General features: G+C 33.7%; 1 protein-coding gene across 3 annotated transcripts in view; it reads left to right on the forward strand.

The window, feature by feature from the left end:
- didum (dilute class unconventional myosin) overlaps positions 1-16,916 on the forward strand; it is an 814,019-nt gene that overhangs the window by 78,640 nt on the left and 718,463 nt on the right. For all 3 annotated transcript variants that reach the window (XM_090373351.1, XM_090373360.1, XM_090373369.1), the window contains exon 3: positions 13,636-13,747. In XM_090373351.1, the coding sequence (XP_090229477.1) occupies positions 13,636-13,747 (112 nt within the window). The remainder of the gene's footprint in view (positions 1-13,635; positions 13,748-16,916) is intronic.

Raw genomic sequence — 16,916 nt, forward strand, 5'->3', positions numbered from 1 at the left:
AAGGACATGACTGTCTATTGCTTGAAGGAGACATGTTTTGGATTCTTCTAAGGGTATGGTTGTGAACATGGAGTCCACATCAAACGACACCAAGATATCGTCACTGTTGACTTCTTGGAGATTAAATCCTGGCTGTTTTTTCAATGATCTCTGTTTCTTTGGAACTATCTGCGAGAGATGATGTGTCAACTATTTTGATATCTTCTGCTCGGGGTGATGTTTACCACTGATAATAGGTCTGGCAGGGAACCCTGGTTTATGCGCTTTTATATTAGCTATATTTATATTACTGTCTGTTTATTTATATTATTGTGAGCAAGGCTTGCGGGATAACGAAGGGAGTTAGGTAAGGACGTAACGTCCTTCCGGGTTAAAACTGGAACCGTTTCCTTGCGCGGAGCCGCTCTCTCGAACTGGGTCGTTCCAGAACTACCCATCTCTTGTCCCTAATTTACACAATACCGGATTAGTGACTTTTTGTCTGCAATTTACTTTGGAAAAAAAAAAAACCTAGAACGTGCTACTTGATGTTAAAACAAGTTGGGGATATAGTCTATATAAGAAAAAACTGAAATATCTGATATTATCAAAAAATATATATTTAATTATTGTATATTTTTAATTTCTTAATTCTGTTGAAACCAGCTCATTTCAGCATTTCCTAAAATGTATTTACGCAGCCTCTGAAAATAACTTAAAAAATAAAACAAATGGAAATGCTCTTTGTACATAACTTTCTGTTCTGTCTTTTATATGTTGCTGACCTAATTTGAACCTTCATTTCACACACGCCCACCAATTGTCATATCACAAGGTTTTGCGTAGTGGATAGGCATTTTCTGTCAGTGACCTTGCCAAGAACCAGTTTGAGAAAACTGAAAACAGATTCTCTTGGCTATTTCCACATGTGTTATCAAACAATTAGCACAGCTAATTTACGTCAGAATTACTTGCGCTATAATTATGTAATACAGTAGAATTTCCAATCATTCGAAATCAAAAACTGAATTGTTCGAAACATTTGCGCATTTTCCCCCTCCTAATTTACTCAAAGCAATTTATAAATTTAATATTTAAGAATAAGGGGAGAAAAAAAAAGTTATGTTGAAAATCATTATCAGGGACTCCGCGTTCGAGTGTGCAGGTTGTGCACTGTACAAAGGCGCCTAATCAAAGGGGAGGGGCGCCATTCACGTTACAAATTTTAAAAATAAAAACTAGAACGATCGTTTTTGTTTATATGTTACCATAAACATTACTAAAAAGTTATCAGCCCATTCATTAACATCTAAAAATTGTTTTCTGCCAGTTATTTTAATTATAAGCATTCTTATAAAAGACATTTTATTTTGTTGTAAAGGGTTAGAACATAGTTACATATATTTTTTCAATTCCAAAATATGTTTTATTATGTGATTATGAAATGTAATATGAAATATGATGATTACGAAATGTATTAAAATAACTGTCTACAATTATTTGTTGTTCTGTTTTTTTTTGGGGGGGGGATTGCTGATAAGACTTTGCACAAAGGCACCTCATAGTTAGGTAGCATTCCTGTTCATGTTTAAACTTAAATTAAGCATTATGAGATAAACAAATAATAATAATCAGTAATACAGATAATAATATAATAACTTCCATTTGGCTTTCCCTAGACACTTTTAATTCTAACCTGGAGTGATGTTCATCTAGTTAGGATTACTCTGACAACAGACTGTCCTCCCCCCCATCATGGGACCTTTCTGTTGGGAATGGACTGCCTTTCCTTCTGCAAACATTGGGAATCCTTTCCCACAATGAGATTTGACCCTCTTTTCTAGGACAGTTCTTCTATAGAGAGTGGTTCTTTTTGCCACTGTGGAATTACTGTTCATTCTTTTGGACAGTTGTCAGGAAGCATCGTGTTCTAAGGCCTGATTTCTTTTCTTCACCAGTATTGACACAGATGGCTTACTTGCTGTTCTTGTGGGATTTGCTGTCTGATGCCTGAACTTACTATCAGTTTTTCTCTACATTAGATGACTTCCATCTCCAGGCATCTCTCAATGCATGTGCAAGGGCACAGTGCAGGATCTGCTTGACTCCTTTGGGGAAAGATCTCATCAGTTGAACCCATCACATCTTTTCTGTGGAGCTTCTCATCTAGTAGCTACAATAGCTTACTCCTGTGGACCACAATTAATGGGATTACTTTTCTGACACAGACTTCTTTGCTGTGGGATTCCTTCCACAATGTTCTAATCTTTGATCAACAATTGACTGTTCTTTTGCATTTTCCATCTTTTTTTTTCCAAGTCCATTTCATAGATAGAGTCGATGGCCCACCTCTTCATGGCAGTGATGGGAACTAACCAGCAACTCTCCCAGTGACTGCTGCTGACTGAATCCAGAGAGGCTAGTCATTCAACCCAAACATGACACCACACTAAACTCAAACTACATTATGCTCATGACTGGCTTAGCAATGTTCTTTTGCTTCTTCACAGTGACATTCGGCAGATCTGTGGGAAATCCCTGGTACCACCTAGACAAGTAACACTTATGCTGTTTTCATATAATATGAACCATAATACAATGTATAAAAACATCATGTAAAAAAAGAGAAGACACTATGAAGTCACCATTACATAAATTAATGCATATAAAAATTTGTAGGTATTTTATTTATTTTTTTATCTTAATTTTTATTTTTATGCATCACATTAGTGTGGTTGTGTGCATGGACAGCTAGGGAAGTGTCACTTTCCCTGGACATTATGTAGCAGGCCCCAGATATTGGAAACTATAGAAAAGAGGAACTAAAGGGGAAGTGGTGGTCCAATAAGACTGTTTGTCTGGCACCCATGCTGTCGCTTGATGGCATTTGGTGGGTGTACTATAGAGATAACATGGATAATCTGCAGATCCATCAAACTTCTTACTTTTTTTTTAAAATAGTTTGTTGAAAATTTTTAAAAATAATCAGCTCAATTAACTCTTCATGTATAGAGATGTGAACTGTGTAATAAATTCTTTAAACATTTTACAGCAGTGCACAAAACTGGAGGCAGAGTGCAACATGCTCATTAGCTATAGGTTGTTTTTTTAATGATCCTATAATTTTTTGACAGATGAAGAAATAGTTTCATTATTAAATACTAATACAAATAAAACAGTACATTATGATGAATATATACCATGGAAATGAACAGCCAGGGAAGCTTTCAACACTTTTCCAATCTCTTTCCAATCCTTTCCAATTGCAAAAATTGAATGAGTACCAATTTCATTACACGTAATGAAAAAGTCAGACTGATTTTTCAAGCAGTGGAACATTGGCAATTACTTTTAAGATGCATATACATGTACTATAGTATATGTATAAATAATAAATGCATATTATTTTAATTTTCTCTCATAATATTTTTATGCTTCCCATGTGCATTAACCATGTGCATAAGTGAATGTGTAAAACATTCCTAGGTCTATCTAAAAAAAAAAAAAAAAACTTAAAAATCCTGGTCATCATGCCTCGCCTTACGATGATAACTGGATACGACAGTGTCTGAAATTCTAACTTTTTAGAATTTTTGAATAGTATGACATCACAATCCTGCTTCCTTAAGTTACTACTGCAGTAAGTATGATTGCAACAATACAAATATTTGTCAACGATTTCTTTTTTCGTTTCGCATTTTCATTACATTCCTTTGTTAGGTTCCCCTAACAGCTGCATAAGTCGCTTCAACTACAAGATTGGTACATCAATCGGTGCTATTTTACAGAGATATTTAGATACGTTGCACTCACAAGTTACTTTAGTTATCATAAATTCATTGTATCTTGTCTTCCAGAAATTATGAAAATCTGTGAATGATCAATAAAATATTTACAATAAAAAAGCTTTTATTTCGTAATTGATATATACAAATCAAAATACCTAAAAGAAACGCGAAGGATGTTTTGCATAAACCATCTACTGCGCGTGCTCGGCACATGCGCAACTTTTTTTTCCGTCTTTTTTTTTTAACAACTAGGGAAATAATAATGGATACATTTTTTTCATGATAAAATTTTAATGTTGCGAATAAAAAATAACATGAAATATTTCCCATATCACAAATAAAATAAAAACTATCACAAAACATTCCACAATATAAAAACAAATATTACACAAAAAACACACTCTAGAAAAAGTACAAAAAAATCACAGATTACATGAAAAAAATTATTTCACAAATATTCAAGAAAAATTTATTCTAAAAATTGCCATATAGAATTTACGTATTAATATTTGTTGTCGATCTTATGCTTTGCTCAATAGCCGAGCGATGATTACAGAGGAATGATTTGACGTAACGATCCGGATCAAATTGAAGCAATGGTTTTGCATTTAGATGTAATAACCTGCAACGTGTTTAATTGTCAACATTATTCATTCATTCACTCAATATTATTCATTACGCTGAAAGCTCACTCAGCTTCAGCACTGATAATTGCAATGGTTTCAAAGATATTTTCTGGCTTTTCTGGAGGTAATTTCACTCGATTGGCTAAAGGTAATCGAGTGAAATTACCTTTTCTAAATTGAAAGGATAATTTCACTCGATTTTAAAGATAAACTGTCTTCCAAAAAATCTCTAAAATCATTAATTTTAATTTCATATTTAATCAGAAAACTTAAAATTTCTTATTCGGTTTTCACCCTCTTGCCACCGAGACGAAAGTTCTTTTACATTCCACGATTTCGGGTAGCACATGTTTAAAATTTATTTCAATGGTATCGTTATTTTCTTTATTTAATTTAAAATCGCCCTGTTACATTAATAACTTATCCTTGAAGGATAAAACAATGCATTTAATAACTTGTCGCAAGGTGATTTTTTTACTTTCGATTTTGTTTCCTTCAAATTCTTTTCACTTCAACATGCTTTCAATTTTAGCTTCATAATTTCCTTCAGAATTTTTCAAATTAGCAATAGCATTGATAGTGCGGATAATTAATTTATATGCTTTTACCATTGTGTTTCTGTAAAGCTTCTGAAAGGTAAGAGAGCTCCTGCAGGATGTCAATCATTAGTGCTAAATGGGTAAGAAATTCCAAATTTAAAAGTCGATTTAATAATCTGGAATATTTAACTTCTGATTCAAAATGTTTGCACAAAGCGGGATGATTCCTCCAACCCACAATTGCCATCCGCAAGCTAAAAGGTGCTCATCATTGCCCGAACACACGACTGATCTTTATAGTTTCCACATCAAGATCTTTAGCAATCATCCCTAATTCGTGCTAGTTTTTTGGAGATTGGTGATAGTTTTTTTTTTTTTTTTTTAATTATTGCCTGTATGCCATTATATTTTAGAACATTTTCTACACAGTGAAAGGCTCTACAAAGTTTCAAAATCTGCCAACATTTCATCTTCGTAAAGTTTATATAATATCTTAGTTGCCTCCCCCCCTCTACGTTGCTACTCTCACTAGTTCTTTGAATACAGTGCAAAATGTTGGAATCACACTGATTTTCAGCTACTGTGATTCTTGTAGACAAACAGGAGAAATTCACTTTTCCGAAAAACATATGCCCTTTTGTCGGAGTAAAGGGGTACCACAACACACGTTGACCAGAGGCTATAATCCTTGTCGAGAATCTTCTTAATCCTCTGACTGGCTATGGAAAGCACGTTGACTAGTGTGACTTCTCGGTATGTGACTGCATAGGTTTTATGGATGCCACTAACGTTGTGGAACGGTAATCCCTTTCACCCTTAATTCGCACTTTCTAATTACATAAATTGTCTAAAGGCCAGAGGTCAGAACAATGCATACAAAGTTGTCTCTCCCAATCCGTTTGTTACATGGAAATTTTCTTTGTTCAACGGAAACTATTTTAAATAACCAAGGGGAATCAAAAAAATTCGCTATAAAGAAGTTCGTTAAACAGAGGTCCGACTGTAATTAAATCAAAAATGAAGCAATTTAAAAATACATAACCGATCGATTGCGCCATGAAAATTCTGGGAATGGGTCCCTGCTCGTCCCACCGTAGTTTCGGCTCTGGATACTCAATAATTGAATTCAGGATTTCATTTGTAAAATAAATGATTATCTCAACAATGGGTTCGCATATTTTCAAAAAAAAATAACAATGGGCTCTTGCGAGCCCACTATAGCTCACCACTGTCTGTAATGATCAGTGCACTTCACCTCTGATGACTAGCACAAGTCTGATCTGACTCTATCTGTAAGTCGGCTATACATTTCATCATGCTAACATGAATAACCCTCTTCGAACTTAGACAATGAAAGAAATTATAACGAATGCATTTAGACTTCACGTGTAAGACAGACTACATGTACAGCCATTTGTCCAACTGTGATTTTACATCAGTCTGCAGCCATTTGCAAAACAGCTGTTCATTAATAAGTGCACAGAAGTGTTGATTTCTTAAACAGGTATTGTATCAATTTGTATTTATTGTGCAGTGTTAAATATTTGCAATGGAATGTTTTTTCCTCTCTGTTTCACACTGAACATCTCTTAAGTTATGAGCTGTTCAGCGTGAAATAAAGGCATGAATCACAAGCACTTTGAATCTTGACTAAGCTGCCTCCATGCGACATGACCATACACAAATCATCAGGCATGTGGTACACTGCAGGATTTTTTTTTTGGGGGGGGGGGGGGAAATATGTGCCCAGATGCATTTTTCCTTGAATAATCTGTGGTCAGCATTTTTACATGTCTGGAAACCAATTAACTGGGTACGTATATCTTTCTGAATATTACTGTAATCACAAGATTATTTTCTGAATATTACTGAAATAGTCCATTTGAAAATAATATTTTTCCTCTTCCCACCTGAATGACATAATCCAATAATCAGGTTTCAATGATCCCCAAAATGTGTAGATGTGAATAAGTATATAATATCACACTGTGAGGGTGTTACTTCACTCCACAGCATAGGCATGTTTATAGTGAGACACTAGCTCCAAGTGATGGTGGCACCTGCTTTTTGAACTTTTAAAAATCCTCATATGCTCTCCACTGCCTTATTTCAGCATTTGCTTTTCAGAATTTTGTTTTTATGCTTCTAAAAATTTACTTAACATGTATGATAATTGATACAGAAAGATTTGCTTTAAAATGTGGCAGTAAAGAAAGCATGTTTGATTGTATTGAACTAGGTGTTATTAGTACAGATTTTACAAGTAAGTTATATAGTTACAAATTCAAAAAATGAAAAGTTATGTAAAGAACATTTTCATTTTTTCAAATGAAGATGCAAAAAAACTGTATAATACATGGAGAATGAAACAAATTTACAAATTTTCAAATTTATTCCATTTGAAAGAGGTCACATAGAAAAGAGCAATTGCAGAGGATAAACATACCCTGCATTAATTTAGATTAGATAGTATGAATCAGAGCTGTAATACTCAATATGTTCTATGTTGATAATAATATTAGTAAAATAATAAGAGGAGTTTACCTCAATATAGTACGTAGAACACTTCCGTATGATACCCTCCAGAAATTAAAACGGAAAAAACGAAAAAATCGACAACTCACCGGTACATTAAAGTAAATATAAATATTTAAATAATCAATTTAACACAATTCAAATCAATTTAAAACAATTAAAAATCAAATTAACGCAATTAAAAGAATCTAACGAAAATATTCAAAACGATTTTCCTTCCTGAAGCTGACAATGCTTTTCGACCGTATGTCGTGATCACAGGAATGAAAATTACCGAATCGGGTTAAACCTGAAACTTAAATAGTGATTATTTGTCTTCGCGCATGCGCGTAAAGGTCCACGCATCGGAGATCAAATATGGCCGCCAAACATTAACAGAATTCTCGTGTAATTTAATTTCAACAGTTTCTGCAATTAATAGTCACGTATAATTACGTTGAACGTTAAGTATTTTGGCCTCGTTAAATAAAAAAGTATGTTTTTCGTTAATGGCATGAAAGGCTAATTCTGACGCTACTGAACGAGAAGCACGAACTGAGGCTTCATGTTGATTTACACGAATATTAAGAGAAAATCGCATCGAACCTTGGTAAGATGAGTCGCAATCACCGCAAGAAATATTGTATACCAGATCATTAATTTGTGTTGTGAACGCGGAAAGAACCGAGTGATTGTTCAGTATAGTGTGTAACTTCCGTATTGGCCTAGCTACAATTTTAAATTCGGTATCTTTAAAGAATCTGTTAAGCTGTTTGTGCCACTGTTCAACGTGTGGGACAGAAATAAAGTATTTTTTGATATTACTATTGTTGATTGGTGTAGTATTTTGTATCCTATCCTAAGCCTGTACCCTAATTCGGTTTATTGTGGTAATGGAATAACCCCTGTTTAAGAATCTGCTAGTTAATATTTGTATTTCTGATTCCAAAGCAGATTCCGTTGTTGAATATTTATAGGCATTTAGAAATTGATTAAAGATAATCGATCTTTTGTAGGTGAACGGGTGATAGCTATTATAATGTAGAAGCATACTGGTGTTTGTAGGTTTTCGATAGATGCTAAATTGTATTTTATTCGAGTCCTGGGTAAGCGTGAAATTTAGAAAGTTTAATGACTTTGTATCAGTATCTTCCCTTTCCAATGTATATTTGAGTCTAGAATGAATATTATTAAATGAATGTAAAATGTCTTGGATAGTACTACTATCGGTAATAACTAGAACATCGTCTAAATACCTCCCATAGTATGTGATACAGGGTCGAAAAGGTGTCAAATGTATATGCTCAATCGTTGAGAGATAGATCTCTGACATTAAGCCACTCAGGCTCAAACCCATTGGTAATCCAAAAATTTGTTTGTACACCTTGTCTCGAAAGGTGATGCAGTTAGCCTCAACTAACAGTTTAATTAAGCGAAAAATTTCCTTAATAGGTAGCTTCGTATAATTAATCGGTGTCGAGTTTTTATTTAACATATCCCAAATAATATCTAATGTGTATTCAACGTTTATATTCGTATATAACGAGGTAACATCTAGTGAGAATAAATTGTCATTGTCGCCGAGTCTACAGTCTTTTAGATTATTAAATAATGTATCGTAGTTCTTAATCCCAAATTGTATTACCTGTCTAAAGAGTTTTATAATGTTATATACATGTGTGGCTAAGGATGAAAATGCCGAGTTCCTGTAGGAAACAATAGGTTGAATAGGAAACCCAGTCTTGTGTAATTTTACCTGACCAAAAAGTGCAGGAATATTGTATGTTCTGGACTTCAATTCCTTTAACTGAACCATAGTAATGTAGCCGTTTTTTCGATACGTGGGTAATGTTTTATTGTATTGATTGACCAAATTGGTAAACAGTGCCGGGTCTACTTCACGATAAGTGGAGGTATCTGACACAACTGAATCTAACTTATTAATATAATCATGTTTATCTAGTATTACCACTGTATCTCCTTTATCTGCCCTCTGTATAATAATGTCCTTATTGCCCCGAAGTTCTCGTAAAGCTGAATTGTCATGTGTATTCAATTTAGGAAGTCGCGTTTCTTTTATGTTATTCACTACTTGGTTAACTTGTAATAAATACATCTTTTTGTGGAACATTAATTGTTTTAAATTGATTTGAATTGTGTTAAATTGATTATTTAATTATTTATATTTACTCTAATGTACCGGTAAGTTGTCGATTTTTTTTAGTTTTTTCCGTTTTAATTTCTGGATGGTATCATACGGAAGTGTTCTACATACTATATTGAGGTAAACTCCTCTTATTATTTTACTAATTTTAATTTAGATTATAAATGTCTAAAATTTACTACTCTTCAAGCATGATGTTAGAAATTGTAAAGATTGGAAGATTGGGGTTTTCATGGACCATCCCATGATAACAAAAAAAAAAAATTTACACAGTGTTAGAAGTATTAGCTTTTAATTCATGGCAGGTTAAAATATTAGCATGTAAACATATGCTGGAATATTATTTTAATGTCTGTTTTTTTTCTTAAAAACAATGTATGCATTCTTATTTAGTGAAGAAAGTACATGTAATGTTTAAATGTTATAACCATGTTATGTTGTGTTATTTCTTATTTTGGGAATAAAATACATTGAAAACCTTACCTTTTTGTGTTTTTCAGCTTTTCAGAATTTAATTTGTGTGTGTGTGCGCGCGCCCAGTGCTCAACGTTGCATATTACCTGCTTCTATCAGGATACATTTGAAAGGGGCATGGATGGTCTTAATCTGATCTGAACTGCTTAAATTCACATTTTGAATTACATAGAATGCTGACATGCATATCGAAATAGTGTTTTTTACATCTTTGCTAAATAAAAGTGTTAGAAACCATTATGTTGGTTTTCACATGAAAATTATAAGTTCCAGTTCTCACAAAAACTCCTAGTAACTCAAGAAAAATTGTTTTGTGTGAAATTGTTTTCATGTGGTAATCATTATATATACCTCATTAAATGCATTCTCTGATGGAGAGATTTCAATATTCTGGTGGGCTTGGTTGTAAAAATTTCATTTTTTATAATTGATTTTTTTGTTTGCAATAGATTTTCTGTGTATGCTGTGAATGTGGTTAAGTTAAATTTAGCAAGATGTAAAGTTTTTCTTATGGTGAAATCAAGTTTTCACAAACATAAGTAATCTGTTCGTAAGCTTATTTCTTGATTTGGGCTCCATGCCAGTTTTTGGTATTTTGAGTGTATTTGAATGTATATAGTGAAATCTACCTCTCGAATATCTCTCTAAAAGGGATGCCTCTTTTTGTAGATACTCAGCTTGGGTCCAGGCCTCAAATATTAGCAATTACATATTAAACAGCATTTTACAAAATGGACACACTCTAATATGAATATGGACACTTTAATAGGTGTTCTTTTGGTATTTTCAAATGTATATACACTTTCTAGAGTAATTTAACAAATGGACATTTTCATTGGTTATCTGGCACTTGCAATGAATGCACTGCCATGAATGTCAGGGTAATCCCAGTAATACTAATTAGACTTGTGATGGCCATGGATTACTCACGGAGCACATGGGACATCATCATATCACTCAGCACTGCTGGTAAGGAATGTTTACAAACTTATTTGGGCTGTTCAATTCAGTTCCACTGTTGTACATCATTTAGTAAGTGAATAAAATTACCAAACTTGACAGATGCTGTTTGCAGAATTTAAAAAAAAAAAAAAAAAAAAAAAGTACTGTAGCAAAAGTCTGTATATAAAAAAAAAAAAAGTGTGGAAATTTAATAGAGCTATAATACATGAACAAAAAAAAAAAAAAAAAAAAAAAAAAGCACCCTCTACCAATAGGTTGCATAGATAGTTTTGACCTGTAGTCTATGAGGATTTTCTGCATCCACAAATTCAGAGTATCCACAACCCTCCTTTACAAAACTAAAATGTTGTGTGAATAGGGTCCATTATACAAATCTGAAACCACTTATGGGTGATAAAGAATATCTTCAAGATTTTATTCACCAACCAGAAAAGTACACTCTCCTGTACAGTAGCATAACCATAAAACTGTAATTGGTAGAATTTACCAACCCTGAGACAGTGCAGAGCATACTTTGGTTCCACAGGCTGCTGCTACTGTTATGCATAAATTTTGAACACAGTTTAAAAAGAAGCCATAGAATAGACCTACAGTTGCACAATAGTATGGAAAATTCATAGAGGATTCCTGTCCGTGCAATCATCCTGACAGAGGTGGTGACTGAACAAAAGTCAGTGATGGAGTTGGTTAGAGGAAGTGTACTCAAAGCTCATGGCAAACATGTCAAGGTCAATAGTGTATAACATGTTATGTCATCATCTGGGGATGAAACCATTCAAGTTGCAGCTTGGACAGAAGCTGTTGATTAATGACAAAACTAAGAGGATGGAATTTTGTTGGTAAATTTCCCCACAATTATGATTTTGTGATTATGCTGCCATCTGCTGGAGTATACACATTTTCCAAATGGTGAATATAAACTTGAATATATATATGTTCTGTCATTTGGAAGTGGTTTCAGATTGGTATCACATACCGTGTTCACACAATGTTTCTGTTTTGTAAAGGAGATTTGTGTGCATTTGATATTCTTGTATAGTCAATAAAACTGCTATGTGATGCTTAACATTACATTCATATCTGCTTTAGTGACAGCAATGTCCAGCTTTTTGACTGAGGGACAATAACAATTTTCCAGTGCTGTCACATCACTTTCACTCAGCAGCAAGAAATGGTGATCGTTTAAGTAGCTACATATAAAGTTTATTCGTTTATGTAGATTTTCCTTGGAATACTGGTTGAAATTTTTCTAGGTATTACATTGATTACAATGCAATTACAATAACTGTAATAGAAGACTAAGAATACTAAAGTAATGAAGCTAAGGACAGCATTCAAATCTTTCCTGATTTGGCCTGATAATAGAATTCAATAAGGAATCCAGAAAGACTGCCAATTATTAAGGAGTTCTGTTGTGTAGGAAATAATTTTTACATATCAATAATTAGCTTAAACAAATTACATGATTTTATTAGTGTTATTCGCATTTAATTCATTATGAACAACTATATTGTCTTTTCTCGGCACATTAACATTTAAAAAATTTTTTAGTAAATATATTTTTTTCTAATAAAGGATTACACTCACAGTATAGAACATTTATATTATAACAGTATCACTGTACAGATTGTTTATATTACATTTAAATTATAATAGTACTAGGTTTTACAGATTAAAGTTGGCGGTAATGACAATTCAATGGTCAGCCAGGGAATGCTTGGCCTACCTGATTGATCATTGGATGATCAGTTGCACTCTTATGATGTTACTCCTTTTGCTTACATCACTTAAATATCCTGATCACTGAGATTAGTTGTGCATGTGACCATCAAACTAGCAGAGTTTTAGAATGTGATACTAATAACATGGTAATTATCATGGTGTAATAAGTGTAATAATTAATTGTTAATTCTGAAATCCCTATTGCTGTAACATCTTACTTTGTATTTTACCTTATAAGAGTATTTCAAGAAAAATTATCTTTTTCCAGCTGCATAATAAAAATTAATGTAAAATAGAAACTGGAAGTCTTTGCACCCCTTTCATTTTGTTCAAGGAAGATAGTGTGTGCTACTCATAATGAATTGTTTATTGAAAAACATTATTACACACTTTTTCTTTGATATTTATTTGAATTTGTAACAAAATTTAAAGGAAAATTGGCCTTAGGTAACTGTGTTCAACGTTTGACGAAAGCACTACTTGTACATATGTTTTTTTGTAAACTGTATTGTTATATCTTTTTTGGATGTGCTTATGACCTGGCAGAAAAATTTCACAGAAAAATGTGTATTGGTGGTTGTGTTAAACATTTTCAAAAATTATCATTGATTTAGTGTTATGAACTAAATAGTATTACTGACCATGAGAAAAATCCATAATAAATTTTCATAAATGCCAGTACTGTTGGATTAGTGTGAATTTTGTGTTTTTGATAGTTCATTATCAGCTTATATGTGTGACAATATCACAGGTAACTACAGATGCGTTAAAGGAAACTTATCATATTTAGATTTTACGTAGATTAAAATAGTTGCTATGGTCAGTATGCGTGAAAATTTCTGAAATGAATTTTATTTCTCTTACAGAAAGAAACACTAAAGGTTCAATCACATGACAAGCTGCCACCATTAAGAAATCCGGAAATATTAATTGGTGAAAATGACCTCACATCATTATCATATTTACATGAGCCTGCTGGTAAGAATCTGTGTATTATTTTTAAAACATTTTTCTTCTGTTAGATGAATGTATTAGTTTTAAAATGTTTTAAAACTAATACATTCATCTATGTATTAGTTTTAAAACATTTTTCTCATTTATCTGTACTGCCTTATAGAATTTCTTAATAAATTTGGTTCAGACAGTTCTATTGCCTATAGGTTAATGTTTTTGGTAATTTAATTACTAGCTGGCATCCTTTATGGTAGTATAATTGGAAAGGTCAATTGGGTTAAAATCCTTTCAGAGACTGGAAGAATTTATAATGGCATGTTTCAGCTGAGGCTGTAGTTAGCTGGTCCCAAGTGGAGGGAGTAGGGGTTCCCATCCATGTTCAAAGTTCTTTAAACCCTCCAATGGTATGCCTGGAAAAGTTCCATGGTTCATTATATGTTTCAACTCAGTATATCCCAGAACAGTTATTTGCTCTGTATAATGCTCAACATATTTTATCCTGAGATAGTTTTTGGGATGCTTTAAACCATTTAAGAGTTATTATTATTGATGGAAGATGGTAGCACACAGAATAAAATCATTACATTAGTTTTTTCATTATTTTTTTCTCATGTTACATATGAACTAAAATGGGAAAATTGTTCTTTTTAAAAAAAATCAACAAAAAACATCCCACATATGGCAAGTAAAGTGAATTTAACCATATGAACTGGGTTTGTGCAAAGGGCTTGCAACCATTAGTCAGAATACTATGAAAAGAAAAATTTGGGCTGATTTCATAACATTTTATTCATGAGTAGAAGTTCTGTGTATGTAGTACTTCTAGTTTAAAAGAGCATTAGAAATATAGCATACCTTTTCTTTTGAATGGGTATATACAAAAGTGATTCTAATGAAAACTGCAAACCAACATAAAATGCACATAATGTAGAAATTGATGATAATATTGTGTCAGATTATTTATCAAATTCTTTTTGTAATACTGAGCGCCCATCTGCTGGCATTATTTGGAAATAGACAATTTTCAAAATGGTGGCACCCTTACAGTCATGTGTCAAAATAGAGAAGCGATCTGTAATCCAATTTTGGAATGCCAAAAGAGTAAAACCTGTTGAAACTTATCACAGAATGTTGCCTCAGCATGGTGAAGTAATCATGAGTAAACAGCATGCCTATGAATGGGTGAATAAGTATAAGAATGGTATTGAAAGTGTTTAGTATTTTCCTTGACCAGGGCAAGCACATCATGTTGTGACATCAAAAGTTATGGCAGCAGTATAAGAATTTATATGAGGAAACATCACATTACTATAGACCAGCAGTTCCCAACTTGTGGTTTGCGAAAGTTTTCCAGGTGGTTCACACTAAAAATTCTGTAATGGAGTCTGCTTGGATTTACATAGGTATATTATTGTAAACTATAAAATATAACTAATAATAAACAATAAAGTAAAATAAAATGAAATAAAAAGTGAAGAATTGCCAAAGAAAAAAAAACCATATCTTCCACAATTCCTTATAATTACTTTACTGTCTTACAGTATATCATGTTAAATAAATATCTAAAACTATTTCTTGACTAAATGTCTAATGGTATGAAAAAGGTTGTGTGTGTGCATCATTTCTTAACTTCCATAATTTCTACCACCCAGGTAGTATGCATGCATCGTTTGATTATATCTCACATTACCCATGCATAAACAACCTTTTTCATACTCTTTAGACGTTTAGTCAAGAAATAGTTTGATTAATCCATGCACATCATCAAGCATCTCTCATATTTTGGAGTTATGCTTCATAACTAGGTTGTTGCTATTGCAGAAACAGGATACCTGCCCATCCACCCACAAATGAGTAAGCCAACATGCTTATCTGGGGGGGGGGGATTAGCATTTAAAGATTTGGCAGTGGATACTCGAGAAGTTGAAGCTGTTTGAACAGGGCAAGATTTGTCAAAGTGGAAGGTGGAAAGCAATGTGCTGTCATCAGCACATTGCTTTCCTGGCTGCCTGTTTATACTGTTCAGAAAACTTTATATCTGTCTATATTGTAACTCCCAAATCTCTTTCCTCTCCACTGTTTTTAATTCAACCTCACCAAGTGTATAATTTATTTGTGGGTTAACATTCCTCAAGTGTAAGACTTGGCATTTTCCACTTCTCTGACCATCTTTGAAGTCTGTTCAAGTAATCCTAAAGGAGTGCTGCTTGGCACTGATCATTAACGATTCTACCAAGCTTTATGTTATCTACAAATTTTGATATCATGCTATCTATCTATCTATCTATCTATCTTTTTTTTTTTTTTTTTTTTGTTATCTATCGGTCACGCCGATCGGACACGTGCTTTTGAGCTCCCGCCCTTTTGCCCCTTTCAACGTTTGTCTGCGAGAACCCTCAGTCAAGACTTATATATTTCGATTCCTCTTCGGAAGAGCTTTCGAGTAATAATAATTTTGTGTGTGTAGATTTAGCGGAGTTTCAGTTAGGTTAGAATATAATTTATTAACTTCAGCCATGGAAAGCTGGACATTCCAATAGCGGCTTATTCCACTCCCCATCCACCCCATCTATTGCCTCCAGCTATGGCCAGCGAAGGTCAAACAACCACAGCAACGGAACCTACAGCTACTGCCAGCAGTGACCAAGACACTGGAAACCACACCCTGCGACAACAGGTGAATACTTCAAGGTCCAAAAGGTCAGTAACTGTTAATACTTATGCTAATACCGTATCTAATGGATTATGCTTGACGCCAGCAAAAACCTCTCTCTCGCGACCAACAATAGTACATACGCGATCGAACAACGCTCTTACAAATGAAGCAACCGCTATTACTTCCCGGGAAAATGGAATAGTAATTTTCGCTACCAAGGAAAACACTCCCTTAGAACAGTACCTTACAGCGATCGCGGAGAAAGTACCACCGAAAAATATTACCCACGCATCCCGTGTGGCGGGAACTGTGCAGGTGTATTTCAGCCACCCCTCATGGGCGCAAACTATCCTGCAAAATGGAATAGACATCGGTCTTCATCACCTAGAAGCGGCGCCAATTGCCTTAGCACCAACGAAAGTCACAATTTCAAACGTCCCACCTGAAATCCCTCATCAATTTCTGAGAGGGATTTTATCCAAATACGGATCAGTCACCGGGAAAATACGCACACTCTCTGCAGCAACCACGAAACCG

This window comes from Mastigoproctus giganteus, chromosome 1, assembly GCF_048544385.1.
Source record: "Mastigoproctus giganteus isolate SK-2022 chromosome 1, ASM4854438v1, whole genome shotgun sequence".
NCBI lineage: Eukaryota > Metazoa > Arthropoda > Arachnida > Uropygi > Thelyphonidae > Mastigoproctus > Mastigoproctus giganteus.